Consider the following 26,352-nt stretch of genomic DNA (forward strand, 5'->3'; position numbering starts at 1 on the left):
TTAGATTCAGGCAGATGACTAGGGCACCTTGGAAGGGTCCTCACACAAAGGGTAGAGGCCTTGCTGGAATGGTAGAGACCTGCCTGGAAAGCTTAAAGCCTGCCTCCACTACATGAGAGACAGATTGAAGAAAAGGAAATATGAATTGGCCGCACCCTGTGGCTTGACCAATCGTGGCTAGGAGTGGCTAGGTGGAGTCATAGATCTAAAAAACGTGTTGACTCGCACAAGCTGGCCAGCTTCTGTTTTGACTTGAAATGTTCATTTGGGGCTTCTCAGAAGGACATCAAGGCAAGAAGTGGGTGGGGGGAGTGATGGCCCACAATGGCACCCACCTGAGAGGTACTAGAACTTTTTCTCCAGCTGGGGGAAAAAAGCACTGGGTATGTCTGTCTACGGGACATGGGTGGCGCTGTGGGTAAAAGCCTCAGCGCCTAGGGCTTGCCGATCGAAAGGTCGGCGGTTCGAATCCCTGTGGCGGGGTGCGCTCCCGTTGCTCGGTCCCAGCGCCTGCCAACCTAGCAGTTCGAAAGCACCCCCGGGTGCAAGTAGATAAATAGGGACCGCTTACTAGCGGGAAGGTAAACGGCGTTTCCGTGTGCTGCGCTGGCTCGCCAGATGCGGCTTTGTCACGCTGGCCATGTGACCCGGAAGTGTCTCCGGACAGCGCTGGCCCCCGGCTTCTTGAGTGAGATGGGCGCACAACCCTAGAGTCTGTCAAGACTGGCCCGTACGGGCAGGGGTACCTTTACCTTTACCTTTATGTCTGTCTACATCTCCTTGGAAAATATCATATAATAATAAGCGTAACGTTTATTTTTCTGAACAATGGCACCAGCCCTCTTAAGTAGTATTCACTTGTAGGTACTTTCCTGAAGGCCTTGTTTTTGATGGGGAATCTTAGTGGAAAGGATAATTATGAAAAGCCAGTCATGCCCCCTTGTGGTTGGGAGAGAAAGCTCTTCCAAGCAAGCTACGCAGGAAAATACTAGCTCAGACGTGCACCCTTGATGTGAGAATGCTAAACAATCTGATTAAAGATGGATAAAGTTAGGGCTGCCACCAACCTTTAAGCATTAGCGTCAATTTTTCTGAAAGATGCCGAACCACAGGTAGAAACTGATAGAGTGACTCATGGAGTTCGGAGGACGGAAAAGGCTGCACTTGTTAAATATCTCTCCACCTGTTGCAAAGCTCTTGAACTTTAACTGTGTCCTTTTCCAGGAAGAAAAGGATCAGTCTTAGATAAGCTTAAAGGGGAGTTCTGTGCCTTCTGGGATCATTGGGGGAAGAAGATAAAACAAAAAAGGCAGCACAGAATATGAAGAAAAGAGAAGGAAGGAAGAATAATAATATTATTATTTATTACAGGAAAGAAGGAAGGACTTGAGATTGTCTGGAAGTCACACACTTCAGCATAATAATAGCACACTGAACAGTCCTCTAGCAACAGCATTACCCATATACTTGAAGCCAGAGAGGATATGATTTGATCCGCTCATTTCCATGAATTTTAGCAACCGGTCAGCACCAGGGATAGCTCCAGGAAGGCAATAGGGTATGCCAGGAATGCATAGTTCATTTTGGCAAAGGAGAGTTGACAGTAAAGCAGAAAAGTTTGGTTCTTTATTTTTATTTTAAATACATTTTTTCTGTTGTATAATTTAATCTGAAGAGAACAGTTCTTTTTCAGGGTCAGCAAACGTCTAGAGTTCAGTTTTTGCCAAGTCAAGTGGCAAGGTGGTTGGAGCGAGGCTAGGTTAGGTGAGATGATGCCATCGCAAGATGGAGGGAAAGCGAAGAAATACCTTCTGTGCCTGAGAAGCTTAATCAGTAAAGTTGGCTGGATTTGGGTGGGGTGGAGGAGCCACCTAGTTTTCTTTGCATGAAATTCAGCGGGAAAGCAAGCTACCCCCCATCACATCGTTAACTACTCTGCAGGATTGGAACATTCACCACAGAAAGAGAGCTCCGCTAATTACTCTCTGAAATGAGTGCTGCTTCCTTGCTATTTGTGAAACATTCAAACGATGGTACCCTCTTCCTGTCTCAACTGGGCGGGGGATTTGCCTCACTCAATAATGGGATTCCTTTGTGCAGAAACTTGCGTTGCTTTGGCACCGCGAGGTTTTCTTTCATGTCTGACGGAGCCACCAGACTCCTCGGAGCGATGCGCGTATCTCTGGCCTGCCACACGGGCTCGGCAAAAGAAATTCCTGTAATTACTGCATCATGCTTTTCACTGAAACCAGATTTCATATCTGTGCTCCTTTGGCAGGCAATTCATTACTGGTTGCTACAGCGACGGTTGCCATGGCACCATAAATCTCTCCTCTGCAAGGCTGATCATTCATATTCTAATAATATCTACATGAATGAACTTCGAAATGTAAGGACCTAAAACCTGCCTTGGTGGGTTAGATAAAATAATCCTCTGGTACTGCATTCTGATTTCAGTACCCAGCCAAATGTCTCCAGGAAGTCCCTAGCGGGAGCAAAATGAAAATAGGCACCCTCTCTCTCTTTTAAAAAAACCTCTTCATCTGTACCCAGAGATATCTATCCTCTGAATATGGAAGGTCTATTAGCTCTCAGGCTTAGCAGCCATCGATACACTCATCCTTTGTGATTTTGGCTAATCCTTTTTTAAGGCAGCCTAAACTCTAGTTTTTAGGGATGCGGGTGGCGCTGTGGGTTAAACCACAGAGCCTAGGACTTGCCAATCAGAAGGTCGGCAGTTCGATTCCCTGCGACAGGGTGAACTCCCATTGTTCGGCCCTAGCTCCTGCCCACCTATCAGTTCAAAAGCACATCAAGTGCAAGTAGATAAATAGGTACCGCTCCGGCGGGAAGGTAAACGGCGTTTCCATGCGCTGCTCTGGTTCACCAGAAGCGGCTTAGTCATGCTGGCCACATGACCCGGAAGCCACATGCTGGCTCCCTTGGCCAATAAAGCGAGATGAGCGCCACAACCCCAGAGTCGTCCGCGACTGGACCTAATGGTCAGGGGTCCCTTTACCTTTACCTTTAAACTCTAGTTTAGAGTTCATAACCACACCGCTTTAGTATTTGATTCCATGCCTTAAAAAGGTGATGAACTGGGCTTGCATTAGCCAACCTGATTTGACTAGCTGCCATTTTTTAAATGATAAAACTTTACTTTGGGATGTCAGCAGTAATGCTAGCCTATATATGAATTCTGTATATAGCCTGTATATGAATTCTATATATATAGCCTGTATATGAATTCTGTGTATGGATTTGCCTGTTGTCAGGATCTATCTTCCTCTGTACTATCCCAAGCTTTCCATCTGCTGCCTAATCCAGGGGTAGCAAAAAGTTGCCGGACTACAATTCCCATCACGCCGTGCTCTTTGGGGCTGATGGGAATGAGGATCCAGCAATATTTGGAGGGCATTGCACTGGCTACCTCTGCCCCAATCCATATTCAGCAACTGGAATTCTGAAGTTTTCTTTTTTCCAGGATCCTGGTCAGAGGAATTTCCTGAATACTCTGTATTTCATGAATACTCTGTGGGAAAAGTCAGTGAGTCAAGCTATGAAAAGTATAAAAGTTAAGACGAATCCCAGTCAGAAGAAACTTCTGGATCCTAGTGACGTACTTCAGTGTGGTGAATAATCCAACTCAGCAGAGGAGCGTGGTAGAAATAATTTCTTTCCTCAGGGAAGCTCCAGTTCTCTCCTCTGAGTCATTCAGAAAATTGTTTTCAAAAGAGGTTCTGTAACTGGGTTACATATTTCTTCTTTCACATGGAACTTTCAAGAGTTGTTTCCATGCATTTGGAGTATTTTGGGAAAGTATTTTTTGTTTGTCTCCAGTAATGTTCCAAAACAGCAGAGAAGTCAAACTTGTCTATTGATTTCTGCACATATATTGATTTCTGCACCCAAGTTTGTTGTTCAAATACTTCTGGTCCAGCAGTGCTTGCTGATGTGTAAACGTGGCCTAGAGATTTAATCCATCTAGCCTAGGGGGCGGGACCAACACTTGCCAAAAGGCTCTAGGAGGCCATTTGGACACTGCTGCTGCTGCTGTGAGTGTGGAGGGAAGATTACAGCAATCAAAAATGTTTTAAAATGTTTTAAAATAGTTTTAATCTCTGTTGTCTGAAATGTTGGGTTTTTTTTGTTTTTGTTTTGCTTTTTGCTATATTGGGGGTGGGATAAATGTTTAGTTGGGGCTGGAGCTTAGTTTCATTTTAGTTTTTTGTCTATACTGTTTTATTGGTGTATTATATAATTTATATTTTGTTCTTGAGAGGATCAGGGCTGCCTGGGAGTGGGCTCCAGCAACAGAATGGTTGGGGCAGATTCCACGGGGGGGGGGTGAAATCCCACCCCCTTGTTTGGACTCCATTAGTGGACGCGGGTGGTGCTGTGGGTTAAACCACAGAGCCTAGGACTTGCCGATCAGAAGGTTGGCGGTTCGAATCCCCGCGACGGGGTGAGCTCCCGTTGCTTGCTCCTTGCTCCTGCCAACCTAGCAGTTCGAAAGCACGTCAAAGTGCAAGTAGATAAATAGGTAGTACTCCAGAGGGAAGGTAAGCGGTGTTTCCGTGTGCTGCTCTGGTTCGCCAGAAGCGGCTTAGTCATGCTGGCCACATAACCCGGAAGCTGTACGCCGGCTCCCTCAGCCAATAAAGCGAGATGAGCGCCGCAACCCCAGAGTCCGCCACGACTGGGCCTAAAGGTCAGGGGTCCATTTACCTTTTAGTGGTTGTTAAAGGGCCTGGGAGAGATGGGCTGAAGTTTCCCAGCAGGATATTTGAAATTCAGCCAGCTATTTCCCAACTCATGGAGTGACTGTCCTAAGGCAATGGGGACCCTATACCCCAAGTGACACATAAATGGGTGGTGGCAGCAGAGAGAGAGAAACCAGGTAGGACATCCTTTGCTATCAGGCTACCCTACAGGGTTGGCATCAGAACAGTTGGTGCCCTTCTGCTACCCCTTGCACTCGTTTAATTATGAAAGCCGCTAAAATCCACCCAGTTGTGCAGCAGTAAGTTTTTAACTACTGTATATAGTTCAGTGAGGTGTTGGTGGGGGCAATGTTTGCTTTCAATCTGTGCATGTAAACACAAACTTGAGCCTCCATTTGTGCACAGAGGGATTTTGTTGCTGTTCAAACTGCTAATTGATTTCCCCTAATAATAGAATTCTAATCTAGTACCTAGGAAGCAAATGGCGATGCTTCAGTAGCTTTTAATAGAAAATGTTTGGCTATCGCTGTGCATATGTACACATGAGATTGGAGTGAGGGTGATCCAACCATATTAAGATCTAATCCTCTGTTCTTATTTATTCTAGCATGCCTGTAATTAATTGCCTCTGAAGTACGTTACCGTGCTTGCTTGGGTCAAACACATCTGCAAACGACATCTCATGGTCAGGGAATAAAAATCCTTCCAGAGCACAAATGACTTGGGGGCAGGAGAGAATCTAATTCAAATATACTTGGCAATGTGCTCCCCCATTGCAACCCTGACTCTACCCTGCCAGAGGAAAGGACAGGCTGCTATCTGTCTGGTAATAATAATAATAATAATAATAATAATAATAATAATAATTTATTTATACCCCACCCTCCCCAGTCAAGACCAGGCTCAGGGCAGCTAACAACCAATAATAAAAACAAGTTGATTAAAATACAAATTAAAGATTAAGATACAACATTAAAACATTAGGATGCAGTCTTTTCATAGGAGGAGAAAGGAAAAAGAAAGAGGGGGAGGGAATCAAACTGATTCTAAGCCAAAGGCCAGGTAGAACAACTCTGTCTTACAGGCCCTGCGGAAAGAAATCAGATCCCGCAAGGCCCTGGTCTCATGAGACAGAGCATTCCACCAGGCTGGAGCCAGTGTTGAGAAGGCCCTGGCTCTGGTTGAGGCTAATCTAATTTCCTTAGTGCCCGGGACCACTAGGGTGTTGCTATATATGGACCTTAAGGTCCTCCGTGGGGCATACCAGGAGAGGCGGTCCCGTAGGTATGAGGGTCCTAGGCCGTGAAGGGCTTTAAAGGTCAAAACCAGCACCTTAAATCTGACCCTGTACTCCACCAGGAGCCAGTGCAGCTGGAAAAGCACTGGGTGAATATGCTCCCATGGCAGAGACCCTGTGAGGAGCCTCGCTGCCGCATTCTGCACCCGCTGGAGTTTCTGGGACAGCTTCAAGGGCAGCCCCGCGTAGAGCGAAATACAGTAGTCAAGCCTGGAGGTGATCATTGCATGGATCACTGTGGCCAGGTCAGGGCGGGAAAGGGAAGGGACCAACTGCTTGATGCGGCAAAGGTGGAAAAATGTCACCTTGGCTGTTGTTGTAACCTGCGCCTCTACCTTACCTAGGTAGAGCTGGGTAAGAAACTAGCCCGTTTTCTAATTACAAAGGAGCTCATCTTTTGTTCATTTGACTAAGGCAGCAGAATGTCCAAGGGACTTAGGGCACAACTGCATGGTGCATTAACAATGTGAATCTCCTAGGTAGAGTTCTTTGAGGCAGGGTCTGGAACGAAGGGCAGAGCCACACCATTCAACACACATTTCAAGTGTGTGGCTTCTCCTGAATAACCCTGGGACCTGTAGTTTGTTAAGGGTGCTTTAAACTGTAGCTCTGTGAGGGTGAAATGGCACTTCCCAGTTTGGGCAGCATTGTGTGCTTGAAATGTGCATTGAGTGTGCTTTAAATGTCACTACAGAGGACAAGACGCATTCAGGAGGGTCAGGTGCAGGTAATCCATCAAAAGGGAAAGCAAAGGGAACCATAGGCTAGAACCAAAGTCTAGCACAGGGTTTCCAAAGCTTGGGTCTCCAGCTGTTTGGGGACTACAACTCCCATCATCCCTAGCTAGCAGGGCCAGTGGTCAGGAATTATGGGAATTGTAGTCCAAAAACAGCTGGAGACCCAAGTGTGGGAAGCCCTGGTCTAGCAAGAGGTGGCACATAATGCCGCATGAATTGCTGCTCAAGCAATGGCCCAAGCCTGGCCTGAAATTATTTATATATGGGCCATGACTGTAGGAGCCAATAGTGTGTACAGAGGCAAAATGCTTTGGCAGCTTTAGTGGCTTTGCATAGGAAATTTTAGCAGGTGTGTCTTGCGTTACAGCACAACTGTTCATGATGCTGGAGTTGTGTCCTCTTTTTCATCTGGTTGCCCTAGGTACCAATAGGCTCTCTGCAGGGTGGGGAGCTATGCTAGAACTTAAGAAGGTGTTTTCCCACATGGTATAGCTGCTGCTCAACAACTAGAAGCACCAGAACAGAGATCCAGAATCACCCAGTTTGAAATGTTGTTTTTGCTTGCTAAAGTTACAGATAGGTAGCCGTGTTGGTCTGCCATAGTCAAAACAAAAAAAAATTCTCTCTCTTTTTTTTTTTTTAAATAATTTTTATTGATTTGCATATTAAAAAATTTAAAACATAAAAGTTACAGTCTCATAATTACAAATTGTTTGATACGACTTCCTTCAACCTTTCCACAAATCATCCATAATATCCTTATAGGTATTCGCATTTCTTAGTTTGTAATGTCGTTAACCATCCTAGTTCTTCTCTTTCTCTTTGACAGTACCCTTTTTTCTTTTTACAGAGCTCCTTTAAAACCCACTAATGTTATTTGTCCTTCACTCAAATTTTCCAGATAGTTCGTAAAATTTTCCCACTCCTCAATGAACCTCTGATCTTTGGAGTATCTAATTTTCCCTGTCATCTTATCCATCTCCGCATAATCTAACAGTTTTGCTCTCCATTCTTCAATTGTCGGCAAATTCTCAGATTTCCAATTTTGGGCTATTAAGATTCTTGCAGCCGATGTTGCATACTGGAAGAACCTATGATCTTTCTTTTTTATCTCCCTCCCTACCAATCCCAGCAGAAACGCCTCCGGTTTTTTAACAAAAGTATATCTTAAGATTTTTTTCAGTTCGTTATACACCCCCTCCCAGAACTCTTTAACCTTTTGACACTCCCACCACATGTGAAAAAAGGACCCCTCCCTTTCTCTACACTTCCAACATTTATTACAGGTCCCATACATTTTGGCTAATTTTACAGGAGTTAGATACCAACGGTAAAACATTTTCATTAGATTCTCCTTTAGTGACACACATGCTGTAAACTTAAGGTGTGTTTTCCAAAGCTTCTCCCATTCTTCGGCATATATGTTATGACCGATGTCTCTCGCCCAATGTATCGCAACCGACTTTACCTCTTCATCTATTAAGTTCCAGCCCAACAGCTGGTTATACATTTTAGACAGAATTCTATGATTGTTATTCAATATTTCAATCTGAAATCTGGATTCTTTATCAGTATATCCTTTATCTGTAAAGTCTTTCCTAAACATTCCATTTAACTGAAAATAATGCAGCCAGTCGTGTACTTTCTCCTTGATCTGATCATACGTCTTTAATTTCCACTTTCCTTCTTCTTTTGTTAGCAGTTGTTCATATGTAGGCCAGTTATCTCCCATGTTTATCTTTTTAACGCTCATCACTTCAAGTGGCGATAGCCAATGGGGTGTTTTAGGTTCTAACAGATCTTTATTCCTCTCCCACACCTCAATCAGTGCACCTCTAAAAATATGGTTTTCAAAACCCCTATGTGCTTTCCTCTTCCCATGCCATAGATAGGCGTGCCACCCAAATCTAATATTGAATCCCTCTAAATCCAGTACCTCCTTATCTTCCAGTTTTATCCAAGTTTTAACCCAGCATAGGCAAGATGCCTCATAATATAATTTCAGATCAGGTAGGGCAAAGCCCCCCCTTTCCGTCAGCAATTTAAATTGAATCCTTGGCTTCTTGCCTTGCCAGATAAATTTCGAAATCACTTTCTGCCATTCTTTAAATACCTTTATACCCCTAATTACAGGAATGTTCTGGAAGAGAAACAACATTTTGGGTAGCACACTCATCTTAATTGTGGCTATTCTGCCCCAGAATGACAATTTTAGCCTACCCCACGTTTCAATATCTTTCTTAACTCCTTTCCATACTCTCTCATAGTTGTTTTTAAATAGATCCATATTTTTTGGTGTTACCCATATCCCTAAATACTTAACTTTCCTGGCCACCTCTATCTCTGTTGCATTTTGTAGTTCTTCAACTTTATCTGTCTCCATATTTTTTACAATGATTTTTGTTTTCTTTTTATTTAATTTGAAGCCGGCTACTTTCCCAAATTGATCGAATTCCTCAAGTACCTCTTTTGTTGAATTTATTGGGTCCTCCATTGTTATGACTAAATCGTCCGCAAATGCCTTCGTTTTGTATTCATTCTGCCCAACTGTTATCCCTTTTATCCCTCTATTTCCTCTTATTGAATTTAGTAGAACTTCTAACACCATAATGAATAACAGTGGGGACAGCGGGCAACCTTGTCTTGTTCCTTTTGCTATTCTTATTTCTGAGGTCTCCACACCGTTTATTATCAGTTTTGCTTTCTGATCCGTATAGATTGCCTTTACCCCATTGTAGAACTCAGCACCGACCTCCATATATTCCAGTTGTTTCAACATGAAATCCCAAATTAAATTGTCGAATGCCTTTTCAGCATCCACGAACAACAGCATGCCTTGTTTGTCACATCTGTCTGATAAGTATTCTATAATATTTACTACATTCCTTAAGTTATCCTTCATGTGCCTTCCCGGCAAAAAGCCGGCTTGGTCTTTGTGTATACTTTTTACCAATATCTTTTTCAGTCTCCTTGCTAGAATTCCCGCAAAGATCTTATAATCCATATTTAATAAGGAAATCGGTCTATAGTTTTTTACCTGTTGTAAATCTGAGTCCTGTTTGGGTATTAGTGTAATTAGCGCCTCCTTCCATGTCTCTGGAAGTTCCCTTTCTTTAAGAATGTTATTCATTACTTCTTGTAGAGGAATCAACAAGATTGTCTCCATTTCTTTATAGTAACTACCGGTAAACCCGTCTGGGCCTGGCGCTTTCCCTTTTTTTAAATCCTTTATTGTTTCTTTAATTTCGTCTGGCTCTATTAGGGCACTCAATCTTTCTTTCTCCAGTAACGGAATCTTTTGAATATTCTTCCCTTTAAGATATTTTTCTATTTTCCTCAGATTGTTCTTTTCGCTATTTTTGTAGAGTCCTCTATAAAAGTCTAGAAAGGCCTTTCTTATTTCTTTGGGGTTGCTTTTCACTTCTCCCTCCACCTCAATCTTATTTATTGTATTCTGTTCCTTCCTTTTTTTTAGTTGCCAGGCTAGTAATTTTCCTGATTTGTTGGCGTATTCGAAGCTTTTTTGTCTTAATTTTTTGATCTTCCATTCTATTTCTCTATTTATCAGCATTGCCAGTTGCGACTGTAGGATCTTAATGTTTTCTTTTATCCTTCTGTTTTTCGGGTTTTCAACTAATTTTTGTTCGTTCTCCATTATTTGCTGTAAGATTTCTCTTTTCCCCTTTTCTCTTTTTTTATTCTTAATTGCACTCTGTTGGACGAAAAATCCCCTCATCACCGCCTTGCCTGCATCCCACACCACCTTCGGTTTAGTGCCTTTGCCTAAATTGTCCTCAAAATATTCTTTTAACCTTCCCCGTGCTTTCTCTATGATTTCTGAGTCGTCTAGCAGGTAGTCTTTCAGTTTCCATCTGTATGGTCTTTCCTCCTGCCCTTTCAATTCCAATTTTACTGCGTTATGATCCGAGATCGTTTTAGGGAGAATCTCAGCCCTGGTAGCTCTTGGTACTAATTCTGCCGATATCCATATCTGGTCTAATCTCGAAAATGAGTCATTTGGTTCCGAATGGAAGGTGTACTGTTTTTCTAGAGGATATTTGAATCTCCATACGTCCACCAAGTTAAAGTTGTGGACCAGTGAGAAAAAGGCTTGGGGTAACTTTCCTTCTCTACTCACTCCCTCCCTTAGCCTGTCAGTGTCTAACGACACCACGCCGTTCATATCCCCTAGTAGTATTATTTTCTGGTCCGCATATTCACTTAATTTCCCCTCTAACATTCTGTAGAACTCTGCTTTATTGTTATTTGGTGCATATATCCCCACTATTAGTACACTTTCTCCTTGCCATTTAATTTGAACTGCCACTATCCTCCCTTCTTCATCTTTAAAAATTTGATGTGCTTCCAGATGTTTTCTTATGTATATGACCACCCCCCTTTTCTTCCCTTTATCTGCCGATACGAATTCGTTACCCAGTCTTTTATTTATCAGAACTCTTTTATGTTTCCTTGCTATGTGGGTCTCCTGTAAGCATATGATATCCAAACTTTCTTTATTTAAAATATGTTCAATTTTATTTCTCTTTTTCTTATCATTCATGCCATTAATGTTCCAGCTCCAGATTTTTAACACCATACTGTTTGCCTAAATAGAAGTCTATCTGCTCTCTCTATATTTTACCTTCGCCCCCCTCCTCCTCCCCCCCCTCCTCCCCCTCCGACCTCTCTGTCTCCTCCTCTCTTTCTGTCTCCTCACTCACGTCATCCTCCCTGTGTACTTTCAGTTCTTTGTATTTCCTTAAGAATTTACTAGTCTCTTCTGGGCTCGTAAGTTTTTGCCTCTTGCTCCTGTAAGTAAAGGAGATTCCTTCGGGGAACTCCCATTTGAATTCGATATTATTCCTCTTCAGAGTCTGTACCAGTTCCTTATATGGGTCTCTACGTTTAAGCAGCCTGACTGGAATATCTTTAAAGATTATAATGTAGTTTCTGCCAATATTTAGCCTTTTTTCTTTATTTTTTTGGAGAATCATATTCCTCATTTCCCTTTCTTTAAATATGACTAAACAATCTCCTACCAATCTTTTATTTCTGGCTAATTTGGCTTTCATTCTGAAAGCAGATTGTACTGCATTCTCCATCTCTTCTGTTGAAATCTCCAGCCATGAGGCCAATTCTGTTATTAATTTCACTTTTATATTCTCCCCTTGTACTTCCGGCACAGCTCTAAACCTTAAATTAACTTCCTTCTGTCTTAATTCATTCATGGCAATTAAATCTTTCATTTCCTCTTGGTTCTTATTCAAATCCAAGATCTCTGCTTTTATCTTATCCTCCTCCCGTCTCACATCTTTCATTTCTAACCTTGTCTTTTTCAAACCCTCTTCCACCGCTTGCGTCCTCCTAAATACCTCTTTCAGTTGACCTTTCAGTTCATTAACTGTTTCATCTATCTTTTTATCCATCTTCCCAATTCTGTTATCTACTTGTTCTAATTTAAACTCAAGATTTTTCTCACTTTGTCTAATCTCCGCAAACATCTTTAAAATGTCTGCTTTGAAGTCAGTTTCTTGTTTCGATCCTTTCCTATCCCCTGGAGTCCCCCCTTCTGGTCTTTTCCCAGTATTTGACATTATGAGATCCTAAGCAACGCCACTTATATAGTAATTATCAAATACCTATACACAATAAATATACGTTACTGGATACACCAGGGGTACAGTAAGTCCAAGAGCTTAATTTCTGGTGGCCGTTGGGTCCGTTAGACAATGCCTATTTGGCCTTTATGGCCCTCACCTGATATATTCAAAATATCCCTTAGTTGTTCTAGAAGGTCAACATGTTATTCTTTGTAATTTCCCCCTCTTTTTTTTTTTTTTTAAGAGGAGGAACAAGTTCTAGAATCTCAGTACTCTCTTGGGGAGGGTAATCTTGGAAGGTATCTTATAAATTATAGTTGTGTAAGTGAGCTCGTACCTTATTAAACCTTGGAAATTGCGCTTTGGGAAGAAAATACACAAAGAGAAAACACGAAGCGAAAACAAAAAGAAGTTCCAAGTTGCAAATTTGTAGTCGGTCCGCCAGGCGGTTCCCTCTAATGCTGCTCTGCTGCTCTGTAGCAAAATCAGTCTGTCCTCAGGCGCAGCCTAGGTGACGACCTAGGTCTGTCTACAGCAGAGATATCCCTTTTTCCACTCAATAGGTAGCCATCCCAAACAAAATTTGGGGAAACCACTCCGGTCAAGGCTTAAATATCCACAAAGTCAGTCAAAGTTACGTTGCAATGCCCGGAGGTTCATACAGAAGCAGTTCCAAAAAAGTTCTGCTAAGTTTTTTTTTTTTTGCCAAACTTTTTACAACTTTAAAACCCCCTCGGCTCCACCTGGACCAAATTAGAGAGCGGGAGGGGAAAGAGAGAGGGGAGGAGAGTGGGAAGAAGGGGAGAGAAGGCAGGGGAGAAGGATATGAAACAGTGAGAATAAGGGAAAAAGGGAAGAAAAAGAAAAGAGCAAGAGAGAATAAAGCACAAGGACGGAGCAAAATCCTGAACGTAATAGTCGCTTTGTCCACTAGATGGCGCTCTCCGTCGCTCTGGGAGGAAGACCTTTCATTGCCTACAGACAGCCACCCAATCTTAAACAACTCCTAACCCACAATAATACTACAACCAGACTTAACACGGACACTGGCACCAGAGCCTGCAATAAACCCAGATGCCAACTTTGCTGCCACATACACCCGGACAACACCATTACTGGCCCCAACAACATCACACATACCATCTCGGGACTATTTAATTGCTCATCGTCTAACATTGTGTATGCCATCAAATGCCAACAGTGTCCTTCAGCTCTCTATATTGGACAAACAGTCCAAACCTTACGCCAAAGAATAAATGGACATAAATCTGACATCAAGAATCACAAGACAGAGAAACCAGTAGGAGAACACTTCAATCTCCCAGGACATTCTATACAAGATCTCAAAGTAGCTGTTTTACTACAAAGGAATTTCAGAAATAGACTGGAAAGAGAAGCTGCTGAATTGCAACTCATTACCAAACTTAAAACCATGGAGAGACCTGGTCTGAACAAAGACATTGGATTCTTATCTCATTATACATGACAAAGCCATTTTTCACCTTCTCACCCCTTGCTTTTTCCTGTTAGACCTATTGCAGTCGTTAAGAGTCGTCAACAGGCTCATCACAGCTATCTGCCAATCACCCATTCCCACCACCCTTCTGAGTAATACCCCTCCCCACCTTCTCACTATATAGAAGGATCTGGCAACTTCTGTTTCAGTGTATCTGAAGAAGTGTGCATGCACACGAAAGCTCATACCAAGAACTAACTTAGTTGGTCTTTAAGGTGCTACTGGAAGGAATTTTTTTTGTTTTGCTTGCTAAAGTTAACGATACATCCTGTGCAGGGTGGTTTGGTTTCATTGTCGCTCTCTCCTTGAAACCCATCTCCCTGTGCTGAAGTCAGACCCTGGTATTCATTCATTGCTGCTAAAGCATGCTTAAATCTCTTTACGCATTTCTATTTTTAATGACTCACAAAAGACCAAAGTCAGCACCGAAGGCGGTCAGCTGGGAATGAGAAATTTCAGAAAAAGAGCCGCTGTGTGTGTGTTTTTTGTCTCTCTCATGCCTAGAAGGCTCCACAGATTAATAATGAGATAAATTAAGTGTCAGTAAGAGGGGGAAATGTGTGTCTGCAGTGAATAAGATACTGCTCTCTAACTTATTCCCAGTCATCTGGATAATGTGACTCACGGCCAGTGCTGTGGGAGGAAAGAGGACAGTGTATATCCTATGACTGATGGGCTTTGCAAAGCTGTTTAGCTGTTGCCCTAAATAAGTACAGTATGTACAGAAACACCAAAGGGGCCATCAACTAGGATCTTTCCCTGCACAAGCTAGTGTCAGGTGCTGCAGGGCTTAAATTGGTATCCTGAGAAGCAAACACTTCCTCTCTATTTGTAGGAATCAACGGGCTGTGCATGCTAACCTGAGCTCATTTGAACACACAGGACATGCATCTGAAACATGCAAAGATTGGTTGAAGCCTTGGAGCTGTACTAATTTGTGTGGTGAGAGGTGAGGAAAACATGTCCCTTTATTACAAAGAAGCATCCTTTAGATACCTAAGATGTAAACATTAAGTCTCCTTTCACAGCCATGTCATATCCAACATTCATGTGAGGTAGGTTTGGTTGAGAGTTTGATGACCGGCCCAAGACAGGTAATGAGCAATTTTTTATTTCAGACCCTCCAAGTGTCCCTATTTTCCAGGGACAGCCTGGGATTTACAGAAGCCGTCCATTTCTGATTTGATCCTGGAATGCCCCACTTTTCCCTAGGATGTCCCAATTTTCATCAGAGAAATGTCAAAGGGTATGGAGTTATCCAATCCCCAAGCCATCTGAAGGCAGCCCTGGAGAATGAAGTTTCTAAAAAATATTAAGAATATTAGCTAAAGTGGTGCTTCAGGTTAAGAACAGTTTCAGGTTAAGTGCAGACCTCCGGAACGAATTAAGTACTTAACCTGAGGTACCACTGTACACACATCATTAAGCCCCACTGATTGGGGAGTAGTACTATGCCTTTGGCAGGCAATTGGCAATTCGTTCCGGAGGTCTGTACTTAACCTGAAACTATTCTTAACCTGAAGCACCACTTTAGCTAATGGGGCCTCCTGCTGCCGCCGTGCCGCCAGAGCACAATTTCTGTTCTCATCCTGAAGCAAAGTTCTTAACCTGAAGCACTATTTCTGGGTTAGCAGAGTCTATAACCTGAAGCGTATGTAACCTGAAGTGTATGTAACCCGAGGTACCACTGTACACTAATATGCTCTAGTATCTAGTCTGGGAGTTACTGAGCCTACAGCTAAGAGAATGATATTTCTAGTTTGAGAATTCCCTGGCTGAATAATCTAAGGAAAGCAGCACTGTATCTAAAGGATCCCTTGCTCCACCATGCAAAATTAGTCTGGCCAAAGTGATGCAGGCTGCATGTCTCCTTTCTTTTAACAACAACAACAACAACCTGTTCCTTTGCTTCATCTAGTTTGTTCCAGGTTAGAATATCATTCTCATACCAGCATTTTTTTTTAACGCTGATGTGCCCTCTAGTGGCCAACATTATCAAAAATGTTTTGGCGTTTGAAGCCAAACGCCACTGGTGGTTTAAAATAAAACGATAAATAATTAACTGTGCTTTAACTGTTTCCCAAAATGTCATGATCAGGTATCACATTTTGGGATACTGTTAAAGCATTGTTGGTCTGCCTCACCATGCCTAGAGTAAAATATATGTTTGACAGTGAAGCTTATGCTTTACAATAATCTCATTGGGGTGGAACAACATGCTATGATGCGAACACAGGGCTCATTCACATGTTCATCTTCCAATGTGATATATTGGAATGTGATATACTGTATTCCAGCATATGTATGTGATATATTCCAGCAATGCTTGCTCTGCACTCCATGCAGAAGAATCAGGTGCACAAAAGAATACAGAATAAAAACCAGAAATTGCAACATTCAGAAACTAGGGCAAGAACATCTCAATCTCGTTGGACGCTTTGCTGCTGCCCTGAAAGTTGTTATTCTTCAGCAAAGGAATTTCAAGGGGAAATTGCAACATGAAATTGTTGAAGAAGAACTTGACAGGAAGCCTATTTCGCTTCTTTAGGCAAAGATGGAGACAATGGTATCCTGTATCACTCTGCAGTGCCAAATCCTATGGTTGTGAATAGTAACTTTGCTTATCTTAGGGTCAAACTGCTATTTAAGATAAACGTGACTTTGTAAAAATGTGCTTAAATGGGCCATACAGACCCTATTCTGAAAGCTGTCGTTTTCTTGCCAAAAAGCCAGCTCCTATTCCCACCCCCACCTCTGTGCCAGTTACTGCAAATAAGCCCCTTTAGGATCAAAGAGATTTGGGATCGAAAAGAGCTGACGAGGCGATTTTCAGCAGAAAACTGATGTGGGATCCCAGTCCACATAGGGAACCCCATGTAGACCAGACCCTCGGGGTTGTATTTTCTTCAAGATTAAAAGAGGTCCATTTAAATTCACTCTTTATGAAGCATATTTATCCTGGCATGTAGTTTGGCCCTTAAGCTTTACATAGAATTGTTGCAAACAGTACTTTTTGAATTTCCTGGTTGTCAGGGCTGCCTCAGGTCCCAGCTCACAAGAGACCAACGCCAAGTCCAGTTTATATACAAAGATGTTTATTGCAGTACATTGTTCGCTCCACAGCCGAGGCGCGCAGCCCCACGTCTGTTACGCTTAGACCGCTGAAGTCCCCTCTGAGTCAGTCCCTCCTCTGCACCAGTTTAAGAGGGCTGTGCTGCTCCACCTCTTCCTTTCCTTCCTTTTCCGCAGGGTCTTTCTGCCCCCTGGGATTTCGCCCCTCCTGGATTCCCCTGACGCTGAATCCCCAGACAGCTCTTCCCCCCTCCTGCGTGCTTTGGGACCTGGCTCCTCCTCCGGGCTCCCTGTACTTCCGCGCGCCTCCACGTTTGAACTTGGCACGCATTCGCAACCTCTGACCTTCCTCTTGACAGTTACACTACTCCCTGCACTACTCCCCTCCCCTTCCGGGAGGATGTCTTGCTCCGATCTCCCCTCCCTCTCTGCTTTCGGATCTGCTTCCCCTGTCACTCTGGAATCTCCACCCCCTTCACTGCGCTCTGGCGGAGAAGCCGGTCCCGACTCCCAGCTCCCACTTTTGGTTCCCCCGCTGGTCCCCTGCTCCTGACGAGTCCCCCCTGTGACTCCCCTTGGCCTGACCACAGGCGCCCCTTTCTGGGAATCCTCCGAATCACTTGAAAGGCTCATGGAATCCCTCAAGTCATCGTCATCCTCCTCCTCCTCGTTCCTGGATTCTTCCCCCTCGCTCTCCGTCTCCTCCCTCACCTGTGCCTCTCTCCCTGAACCCCTGACACTGGTCATTTGGTCAAGCTGTTTAAAAAACCTTTCCTATATGCCAGCCAGGATAATACTTCGTGCATCGTATGAACAGGACTCTAGTTTGTGAAAGCTCACATCACAGTAAATCCCTTAGCTGTTGCTGTTGCTGCTGCTGTTCTTGTTGTTAGCATTATATCATTATCATCATCATTATATTTGTACCCCGCCCCCAACATCTGACTGGGTTGCCCCAGCCACTCTGGGCGGCATTTTGATAAACAATTTGGATTCTTTTTACGTTTAAACAGAAACAAAACTGCCTTTATGTAGGACTGGAAGTCTAAATTTGTTGAGATTAAAGGCCCAAGGAACTAAAATATCTGCAAGGCATTCCCTGATGACTTTTTACAAAGAGGCTTTGTTGGATTCTGGGATGAATGGAGTTTATTCCAGTTCTCCCAATTGCTAGTGTTTGAAGCCACAATGTATCCTGCAGTTTTTGATAAATATTGCTGATACTGATCCACTGGGAAGCTAAATCTATATAGTCGCCTTTATTCAACGAGTAGAAGTCGTGACAACTCTTGAAACATAGGGACGGGTAGCTTTTAGATTGTGGGCATATTTGAAAAGCATATGTTGTAAATAAATGTATACGTGTTAGAATAATATTTTCATTTATATTTGTATTAGTCGAGTATGTATATAATTATAGTGGGGGGGTGTTGTGGTTTTTTTAAAAAATGCACGTTTTACTTCATTATTTTTTTCCCTTGAACTTGTTTAACTGAAACATTTTCTTCATATTTTTTTTTTTTTAAAGCCGGGAGAGAAACACCACAGTCCAGCAGCGATCCCTCCGCCGCCGCCGCCACACACTCTCTCCCCTCACGGCCCTTTTGCCAACTGGCCGCCTCAGCGCTCGGGGCACGTCACGTGGGCAGGGCAGTCAGTTGCTCGAGCGCGCCGAGGGGCGCGAGGCGGAGGGGGCGTGGCGTGGCGGAGGGCGGGGCCTCCCCTCTTTCTCTCTGGCGGGCGCTATAGGCGGAGCCGCGAAAGCCCTTGAGGGGGAGGAGCTCCGTGGTCCCTCCGGTCCGTCCGCCGCCGCCGCCGCCGCCGGGATGCGACGGTCGGGCTTCCCGCCGGCGCCGGCGCTGCTGCTTCTGTGGTGGTTCGTGGCAGGTACCCCCGCCGCGAGCGCCCCTCGCCCTCTGCCCCCTTCCATCCTTCGCCCCCCCCCCATACACACACTCTTGAGGTACCGGGGGCGGGGCGGGGGGGGGGAGGAGGAGTGAGGCCGCGTTGCCACGGCAACCAGGGGAGGGTTGGGTTGCCAACTTCTTCAAGCAGCCCCTGCTCCTCTGCTCCTTCTGGGAAAGGTCGGGCTGCGGGCGCACGTGAGCAAATGGCAACGCTCGCCTCGGCTCGTGTCCCTTCTTGAGAATGGGGGGAGGGTTTGGATCCAGAATTGGGGGGGGGGGAGGATCTGGATCAGTTGGCAACAGGGCAGGGCCCGGATTGAGGTTCGTTGAGTCCCTAAGCTACTGAAAGTACTGGAGCCTTGTATATGTTCAGCTGTCCTCTGTCATCAACAAATTGTCGCTGTTTTTTTGTGCTGAATATATGCTACATGGTCATTTATAGACCTCATAGGTATCTAAAGCCATTTGCACGTAACAATATATGTATTTTATCAAAGTAATTGTTACAACCAGTCCATGCAGAATGTAGGCACCCTATATATAGAAATGGGACATGGGTGGTTCTGTGGGTTAACCCACAGAGCCTAGGACTTGCCGATCAGACGGTCTGCGGTTCGAATCCCTGCGACGGGGTGAGCTCCTGTTACTCGGTCCCTGCTCCTGCCAACCTAGCAGTTCGAAAGCACGTCAAAGCGCAAGTAGATAAATAGGTACCGCTCCAGTGGGAAGGTAAACGGTGTTTCCGTGCGCTGCTCTGGTTCGCCAGAAGCGGCTTAGTCATGCTGGCCACATGACCCAGAAGCTGTACGGCGGCTCCCTTGGCCAGTAAAGCGAGATGAGCACCGCAACCCCAGAGTCGGTCACGACTGGACCTAATGGTCAGGGGTCCCTGTACCTTTATGTATCTAAAGCCATTTGCACATAACAAAATATGTATTTGATCAAAGTAATTGTTACAACCAGTCCATGCAGAATGTAGGCACCCTGTATATAGAAACGAGCAAACCAGTGATATTTTAGGGAGCAGGCTAGCAGGCTTACTAGCCCTACTTACATCATAGGAGCCTACACAACACATAACACTGTTGGTGTATGTAGGTTTTATTTTATTTGTTTTTTTTATCTTATATTTTGGAAATGTACATTCAGGGGTTTTTCCCTTTGAATTTTTTGGGGGCCACCAAGAGAGTGGGGCCCTAATCTATAGCTTGTTTAGCTTATACGTAAATCCGGCACTGGCTGCAGTGCATACGGGCAAATGGCTCGTGTTCCTTCTTGCAAATGGTGGGGTAGTGGATCCAGAATTTGGGGGGGAGGGTTTGGATCAGTTTTCTGGATCAGTTGGCAACAGGGTTTAGGGAAGGGGAGAAGGAGGAGAGAGGTGTGTTCATGGCAGGTGTGGGAATGGCGTTCTGCTCTCATAACCCGTGGCTGCTCTTTTCCCTCAGGACTCCTGTTGATGCCTCCTTCTGGGGAAGGCCTCTCCGAGGTAAGTTTAGGGATAGTGGGGGAAGTGGGGAGTAACAAGAAGAACTCCCATCGGTGTCCCACCATCCCCATCTTCTTGTGTCGTCTTCCCCAAGCTGCTGCCCTCCAGATGATTTTTGGACAACTCCCATCGACTGATGGATGTTATCGTCCGGAACATCTGGAGGGCAGCAGACTGAGGAAGGTTGTTCTAGTCTCTCTCTCTCTCTCTCTCTCTCTCTCTCACACACACACACACACACACACACGGTGCAGTGGATTTTGTTCAGTCTGCATTCTTAAGTGGAACTAATTCACATCCCTCGGCTAAAACATGGATAGGAACATAAATTATCCTCTGCATTTCACGCTTGCTAATTTTTCAGTACAGTCACCTGCTCAAAAAACACCCCCAAGTGGGTTTCTTAAAAGGTGTTTTAGGATAAAATACATTTAGAAGTTGAACTGTGCACATTGAGAAAAATAATAATGTTTAAGTCCATTTTGGGATAAAATAGGTACTTAAATACAGATAACTTAAAACTTGTGCAGGAGTTAAGTTCTGGGGATGGCACATATACGTCAAACCACCTCCTTGGAAGTGCCTCTGTGTGAGCAATCTTTCCTTCTGGACCCAGCATGCTGAACAGGTTGTACCCCACCCCCCGAGGCTCTGGAAGGCTTGTGAGATCTTGCAGGGCCGTACAAGATTTTGCTAGAACCTCCCAGAGCCCGGTAAGCAAGTTTTCTGCACCAGGAAAACCCTGTGCAAAAAGAGCTTTTAAGCTCTCCACCTTCCGCACATTTAATTTGTGTGGTTTGAACTGCATAAAGTTGAAATTGCGCAAGCTAAATGCATGTAAATTGCAAGTTACCTGTATATCAATATATATGAATTTTTGTATAGCTTTTAAAATCACATTACTGCAGAAACAGAAGGGAACAGACACATGAATTAATACATACAAAACTGATGCAGATTAGAAGAAAGTGATTCAACCACACCGAAGCTCAGCATGCAGTTATGGGTACCAGCTAGCTTGTCAGATAGCCCCCTGCCCACCCCCCGGCTGCAAGCATGATGTGGAGTTAAGTTTGCAATAATTGCATTCCTACAAAGTTGTCAAATATGAATTGAATGGGACTCATGCAATATGTGACTGGAGTTGTGAACTCAACTTTCACGATACCTATCATTCCTCACAGCCACACGTTTTTATCATGCTACTTTATCTATGTAAACTGATCCTGTGTGTAGGCTTGCTTCATGAAAACTGGGATTTTTGAGACTTGAAGAAATGCTACTCTGAATAAATATTTCAAAAAATACAATTTGAGTAAACATCAGTACTGTAAATCTGTTCATTCTCAGCCCAGATGCGATTTATATTCTCTACCTGGATGCCCAAGGAACTTTAATCCTGTTTGTGGGACTGATGGAGAAACTTACGCAAATGAGTGTATGCTTTGTGCTGCAAACAGGTAACTAGAAACTAACTGATTCTGGCTGCAGAAGTCTTAGGTTTACAGATAGTCAACCCAGGCTTTTAGCTAATTCATACTTTAGAAGCTATCGGTAAGAAGTCTTCAAAAGTTTCATACTTGATTAAATGGACCATCTCTTTACTTCAGTATCCTCTCCCCAGAGTTAACTATTCTCTGAGAAGTAGATGGGAAGTTTCAGAAAATCATGGCGCTGAAAGAGACAAAAGACCACTTGGTACATTCCCCTGTGTACATTCCCAGTTCAAAATACACAATTCAAATTATATTGTAGCAGAAATGGTGTACATGCACTACAGAAGAGATTTGGAGGTCCATGGGAATCTTAACCATCAAGTCAATCCCCACACTGCAGGTGGAAGGAAAGCTTGAAAACCAAACAAGATGCTTCCAGGTCATTTTAATAGCAAACTTGGTGGCCCTGTGCCAACTAACAGGCAGGGGAGGGGTTTCTGCATACTTGGAAGAATGAATGAAAAGAGCTTCATACATATAACGCCATCGTATAGGAATGGAACATAATAATAATAATAAACCTTTATTGTCACTACACTACCTGTGTGCAGTGAAATTAAACGAGCCCCCCACTCTGTCTATGAGAAAAGGTTACCGTATTTTTCGCTCTATAGGATGCACTTTTCCCCCCTCCAAAAGTGAAGGGGAAATGTGTGTGCGTCCTATGGAGCGAATGCAGGGGGGGCAGGCAGGAAAAGCCCCCCAAAGCCACACACAAGCTCCGCGCGGCTCTTGCGGGATTTTCTGCGGCCAGTCAGTCCCTTCTCCCTCCTCGTAGAAAAGCCCACAGGAGCCGCGCACTCCGTAAAGGGTGCGTGGCTCCTGTGGGCTTTTGTGGGAGGTGGGGGTATTGCCATAGCTGCGCGCAGCCTCTCCCTGGCCGAGAGGTTGCGCGGGGCTAAAGAAGCCATAGCCCCGTTCAGCCTCTCCCAGCTGGAGAGGTTGCACGGGGCTATGGCAGATACATCCTGCTCACTGTCTTGGCTTCTTTGCTCTTTGGGGCTGCGGGGCAGCGCTTCCCCCCACCGCCAGCCCCACAAGCTCGGGGAGCAGCAGAAGGCTGTGCGCCTTTCCGCTGCTCCCCAATCTGCTCTTTGAGGCTGGCGGGGGGGGGGGAGCTTCCCCCCGCCAGCCCCAAAGAGCAGGTCGAAAGGAACCTTCACTGAAGGTTGCCTTCACTGAAGCCTGGAGAGCGAGAGGGGTCGGTGCGCACCGACCCCTCTCCCTCTCCAGGCTTCCAAGGTAGCCGCCTGAAGGTGACCGAACGCACCTTGAATGGCACCTTGTTTTAGAGGGGGAGAACAAGGAAGAAAAATTCTCCGCCTCTGCGCAGCGCTTCCTGCCACTTCCCTGAAGGGGCGCTGGGCAGAGAGGGGGAGATTTTTTTTTTCTTGTTCTCCCCCTCTAAAACAAGGTGCGTCCTATGGTCGGGTGCATCCTTTAGAGTGAAAAATACGGTAAATCCTACAGCAATGAAAAGAGGGATGGGTGATTGGACCTGGAGGATCTCCACTGATTTACAACACTGCAGTGCTTAGGTTCATGAAGGACTGTTCGTCTTGCAGAACATCAGTTGCAAATTCTCAGATACCCAGATGGTGAGCGAGGTTAAACTCCTTTCCTACACTGTACCACTTCGCCGGAACACCTTGCTGCACAACCCCATGATATACAGTTATAGTGATCAGGTTTGGGGTGATGCAAAGTGGAGGGAGGTGACACTCCTCACCTTGACCCTCAGGATGGTGACTTGGTAACAATACAATAAAATGAAAATACCTTTATTGGCATTACGAGTTAAAACATTTCAAAACACTAGGATAAATTTAAAAGGGACAGGAGTGAGGCTGTCGAGGATCACAAGGTACTTGATTGTTCTGCTTCACCCTGTCTATTCCCTAGAGGGATGATTCATTAAGAACCCTTTCAGGTAAGATGGAAATTAAAAAGGAAGCCACTGGGGCAGTAATGTCCTTGTCCCTATCCACTAGGAGGAACCTCATTTGGCTTTCAGAGCCTTGGGTTGCAGATCCAATATCTTGCTCAGCATCTCTTTGAGGAGTTCTGTGCAAAGGGCAGTCCAAAAGAATATGGTCTAGTGAATCTGGTACTCCCTGATTACAGGCACACAGGCAGGCTTGATAAGGAATTTGCAAGTATCTACCTGTGGTTACTGCGGAGGGGAAAGCGTTTCGTCTTGCTAGCATAAAAGCTCTTCGTTGGGAAGGAAGTAGTAGGTCTTTGAGCCCCCAAGTCATTAATTTTCTATTCCAAGTATGTCAGCCAGTGGATCCAGATGTGGCGTCATCCCAGAGGAAACTTAATTGTGTTCACCTCCATGCCATGGCTTCTGCAGCATAAGTATGATCAGAGCAGGCTCACCCATGAAGTGGTACAGAGGGGGAGGTGGCAGAGGGGAGCAGCAAGAGGCTGCAATTGCCGTTCGCCTCACCCTTGTCTCTGGTCCTAATGTCAGCAGAGTGTGAGGCTTATAGAACTTAACCTCAGCTACACGTTAGCAGAATGGGCTCTATAGGAAAACAGGTGCTTTTCTGCCACCTTCGCTGCACTTAAAATGTTCCATCATCTTTCTACTGTTTCATTTCCTTAAGGAAGTGAGTTTTTATCCCTAAACATTCCCTTGTTTCCTTATGAGGCCTATAACACTGCTACAATAATACCTGGATGAGGATCCTTGCAAAAATGTTTTTTTCTCTTGAGATGGGAGTCTGGCTGTTTCCACACTAGGTACATTCCTTGGAATAGCTAGGATTTTATTCAATCCCTGTTTATGAAGCATCAACATAGCTAGGATTTTATTCAATCCCTGTTTATGAAGCATCTACATAATGTTGTGGGACGCGGGTGGTGCTGTGGGTAAAAGCCTCAGCGCCTAGGACTTGCCGATCGAAAGGTCGGCAGTTCGAATCCCCGCGGCGGGGTGCGCTCCCGTTGTTCGGTCCCAGCGCCTGCCAACCTAGCAGTTCGAAAGCACTCCCGGGTGCAAGTAGATAAATAGGGACCGCTTACTAGCGGGAAGGTAAACGGCGTTTCCGTGTGCGGCTCTGGCTCGCCAGAGCAGCGATGTCACGCTGGCCACGTGACCCGGAAGAGTCTCCGGACAGCGCTGGCCCCTGGTCTCTTGAGTGAGATGGGCGCACAACCCTAGAGTCTGTCAAGACTGGCCCGTACGGGCAGGGGTACCTTTACCTTTACCTTTACATAGTGTTGTAATCAAACAGTTATTCTCTTGTGTCTCTCCACCCCACCCCCGGTTCTTGGGTCTCTTTTCAGACTTTAGAAAATTGGGCTTGGTTTTGGAAAAATGGGAAAGAAGCACTGTCTCCAAGAGGTTTAGATCTCTTTAAGGCTGCTTTCGTTTTTGAAAAAAGACATGCCATTTGATGACTGCAGTGACACATTGGGTCATTGAGCTTATTACTATGCATTTGCTTTTGTAAACCTTCATTATTATTTATTTATTTATTCAATATACTTATTTATTATTTCTCGTTAAAATAATTCCAACACAGTATACAACGAAACAATTACTTTTTCTGCTAGTGCCATTTTGTCATTGTGGTTGTTAAAAAAAAATTTTTTTTCATTTGCTCTAAATGCTTTTTCACACATTTTTAATTTAAATATTAATAGCACTTTAAATTTACTTTTAAAAAAAATACACTGCCTTTCCAGTCATCAGATTAGCACACCAAATTGATTTTTATTTTTTTTGTAAACAAATTGCTTAGTTATAAAACACTTTGTAGCAATTATTGGGTAAAATCTCCTAAATACAAAGCACTTTACATGCTGATACAAAATTGGAGAAATTGCATGCTCAAAATTGTCCTTTTCCCACCCACATGTCTATCATGCACTCTAGTGCAGATGAAATGTAGCAGGAAGAATACGCTAAGTGCTGTTCTCCGCCCCCCTGTACACAAACACACGACAAGTCAATTACAGTTCTATAGGTAGCTTAGTGCAGATGACTAATGCTTTGCCATTCCCTTTATCTGCATTCTCTTACAGAGAACATGAAAAAAGTGTACAAATTGCCTATAAGACATCGTGCTCATGAGATAAGCTTCAAGAAAGAGACCTCTGTAGCCTGCTTAGTAACTGAAACCGTATTTTAAAAGTGCCTTCCAACTGCTGCAACAAAAACAAACTCGTTTGCTCTACCCAACTTTTGAATTTGCTTAATACAGGTGTTCTGTTGAACAAACAGGTGTGTTGCTTCGTGTGTGTGTGTTGCGATGCAGCCATAAATTACAATCTTTGGAGATTCCGCATCTTCTCTTTATTGTGTTCCATGTCCCGGTGATTTTAGCTTCTACATATAAACATGGGGTGAGTTGCAAGCTGAACACCCAGGAATCACATGGCTACTTCAAGCTGTTGTAGAACATGCAGGTGGGTGGCCGCAGTGGGAAGAGCCCACTTGGGACTGCCAACATCATTCGCTGGTTAAGGGGTTGTTCCTTCTTGAGCAAAGAATGCATGAACTC

The 26,352-nt window shown here is 44.3% G+C and overlaps 1 protein-coding gene across 1 annotated transcript; it reads left to right on the top strand.

Annotated features, from left to right (window-relative positions):
• Positions 1-18,667: 18,667 nt before the first annotated feature.
• SPINK2 (serine peptidase inhibitor Kazal type 2) lies at positions 18,668-26,132 on the top strand. Its single transcript, XM_028712829.2, has 4 exons — positions 18,668-18,833; positions 20,302-20,342; positions 21,693-21,802; positions 25,874-26,132. Exons 1-4 carry the CDS (start codon positions 18,773-18,775, stop codon positions 25,920-25,922), a joined length of 261 nt encoding a protein of 86 aa, XP_028568662.1. The 5' UTR covers positions 18,668-18,772; the 3' UTR covers positions 25,923-26,132.
• The last annotated feature ends 220 nt before the right edge of the window (positions 26,133-26,352 follow it).

Source organism: Podarcis muralis, chromosome 17 (assembly GCF_964188315.1).
Source record: "Podarcis muralis chromosome 17, rPodMur119.hap1.1, whole genome shotgun sequence".
Lineage (NCBI taxonomy): Eukaryota > Metazoa > Chordata > Lepidosauria > Squamata > Lacertidae > Podarcis > Podarcis muralis.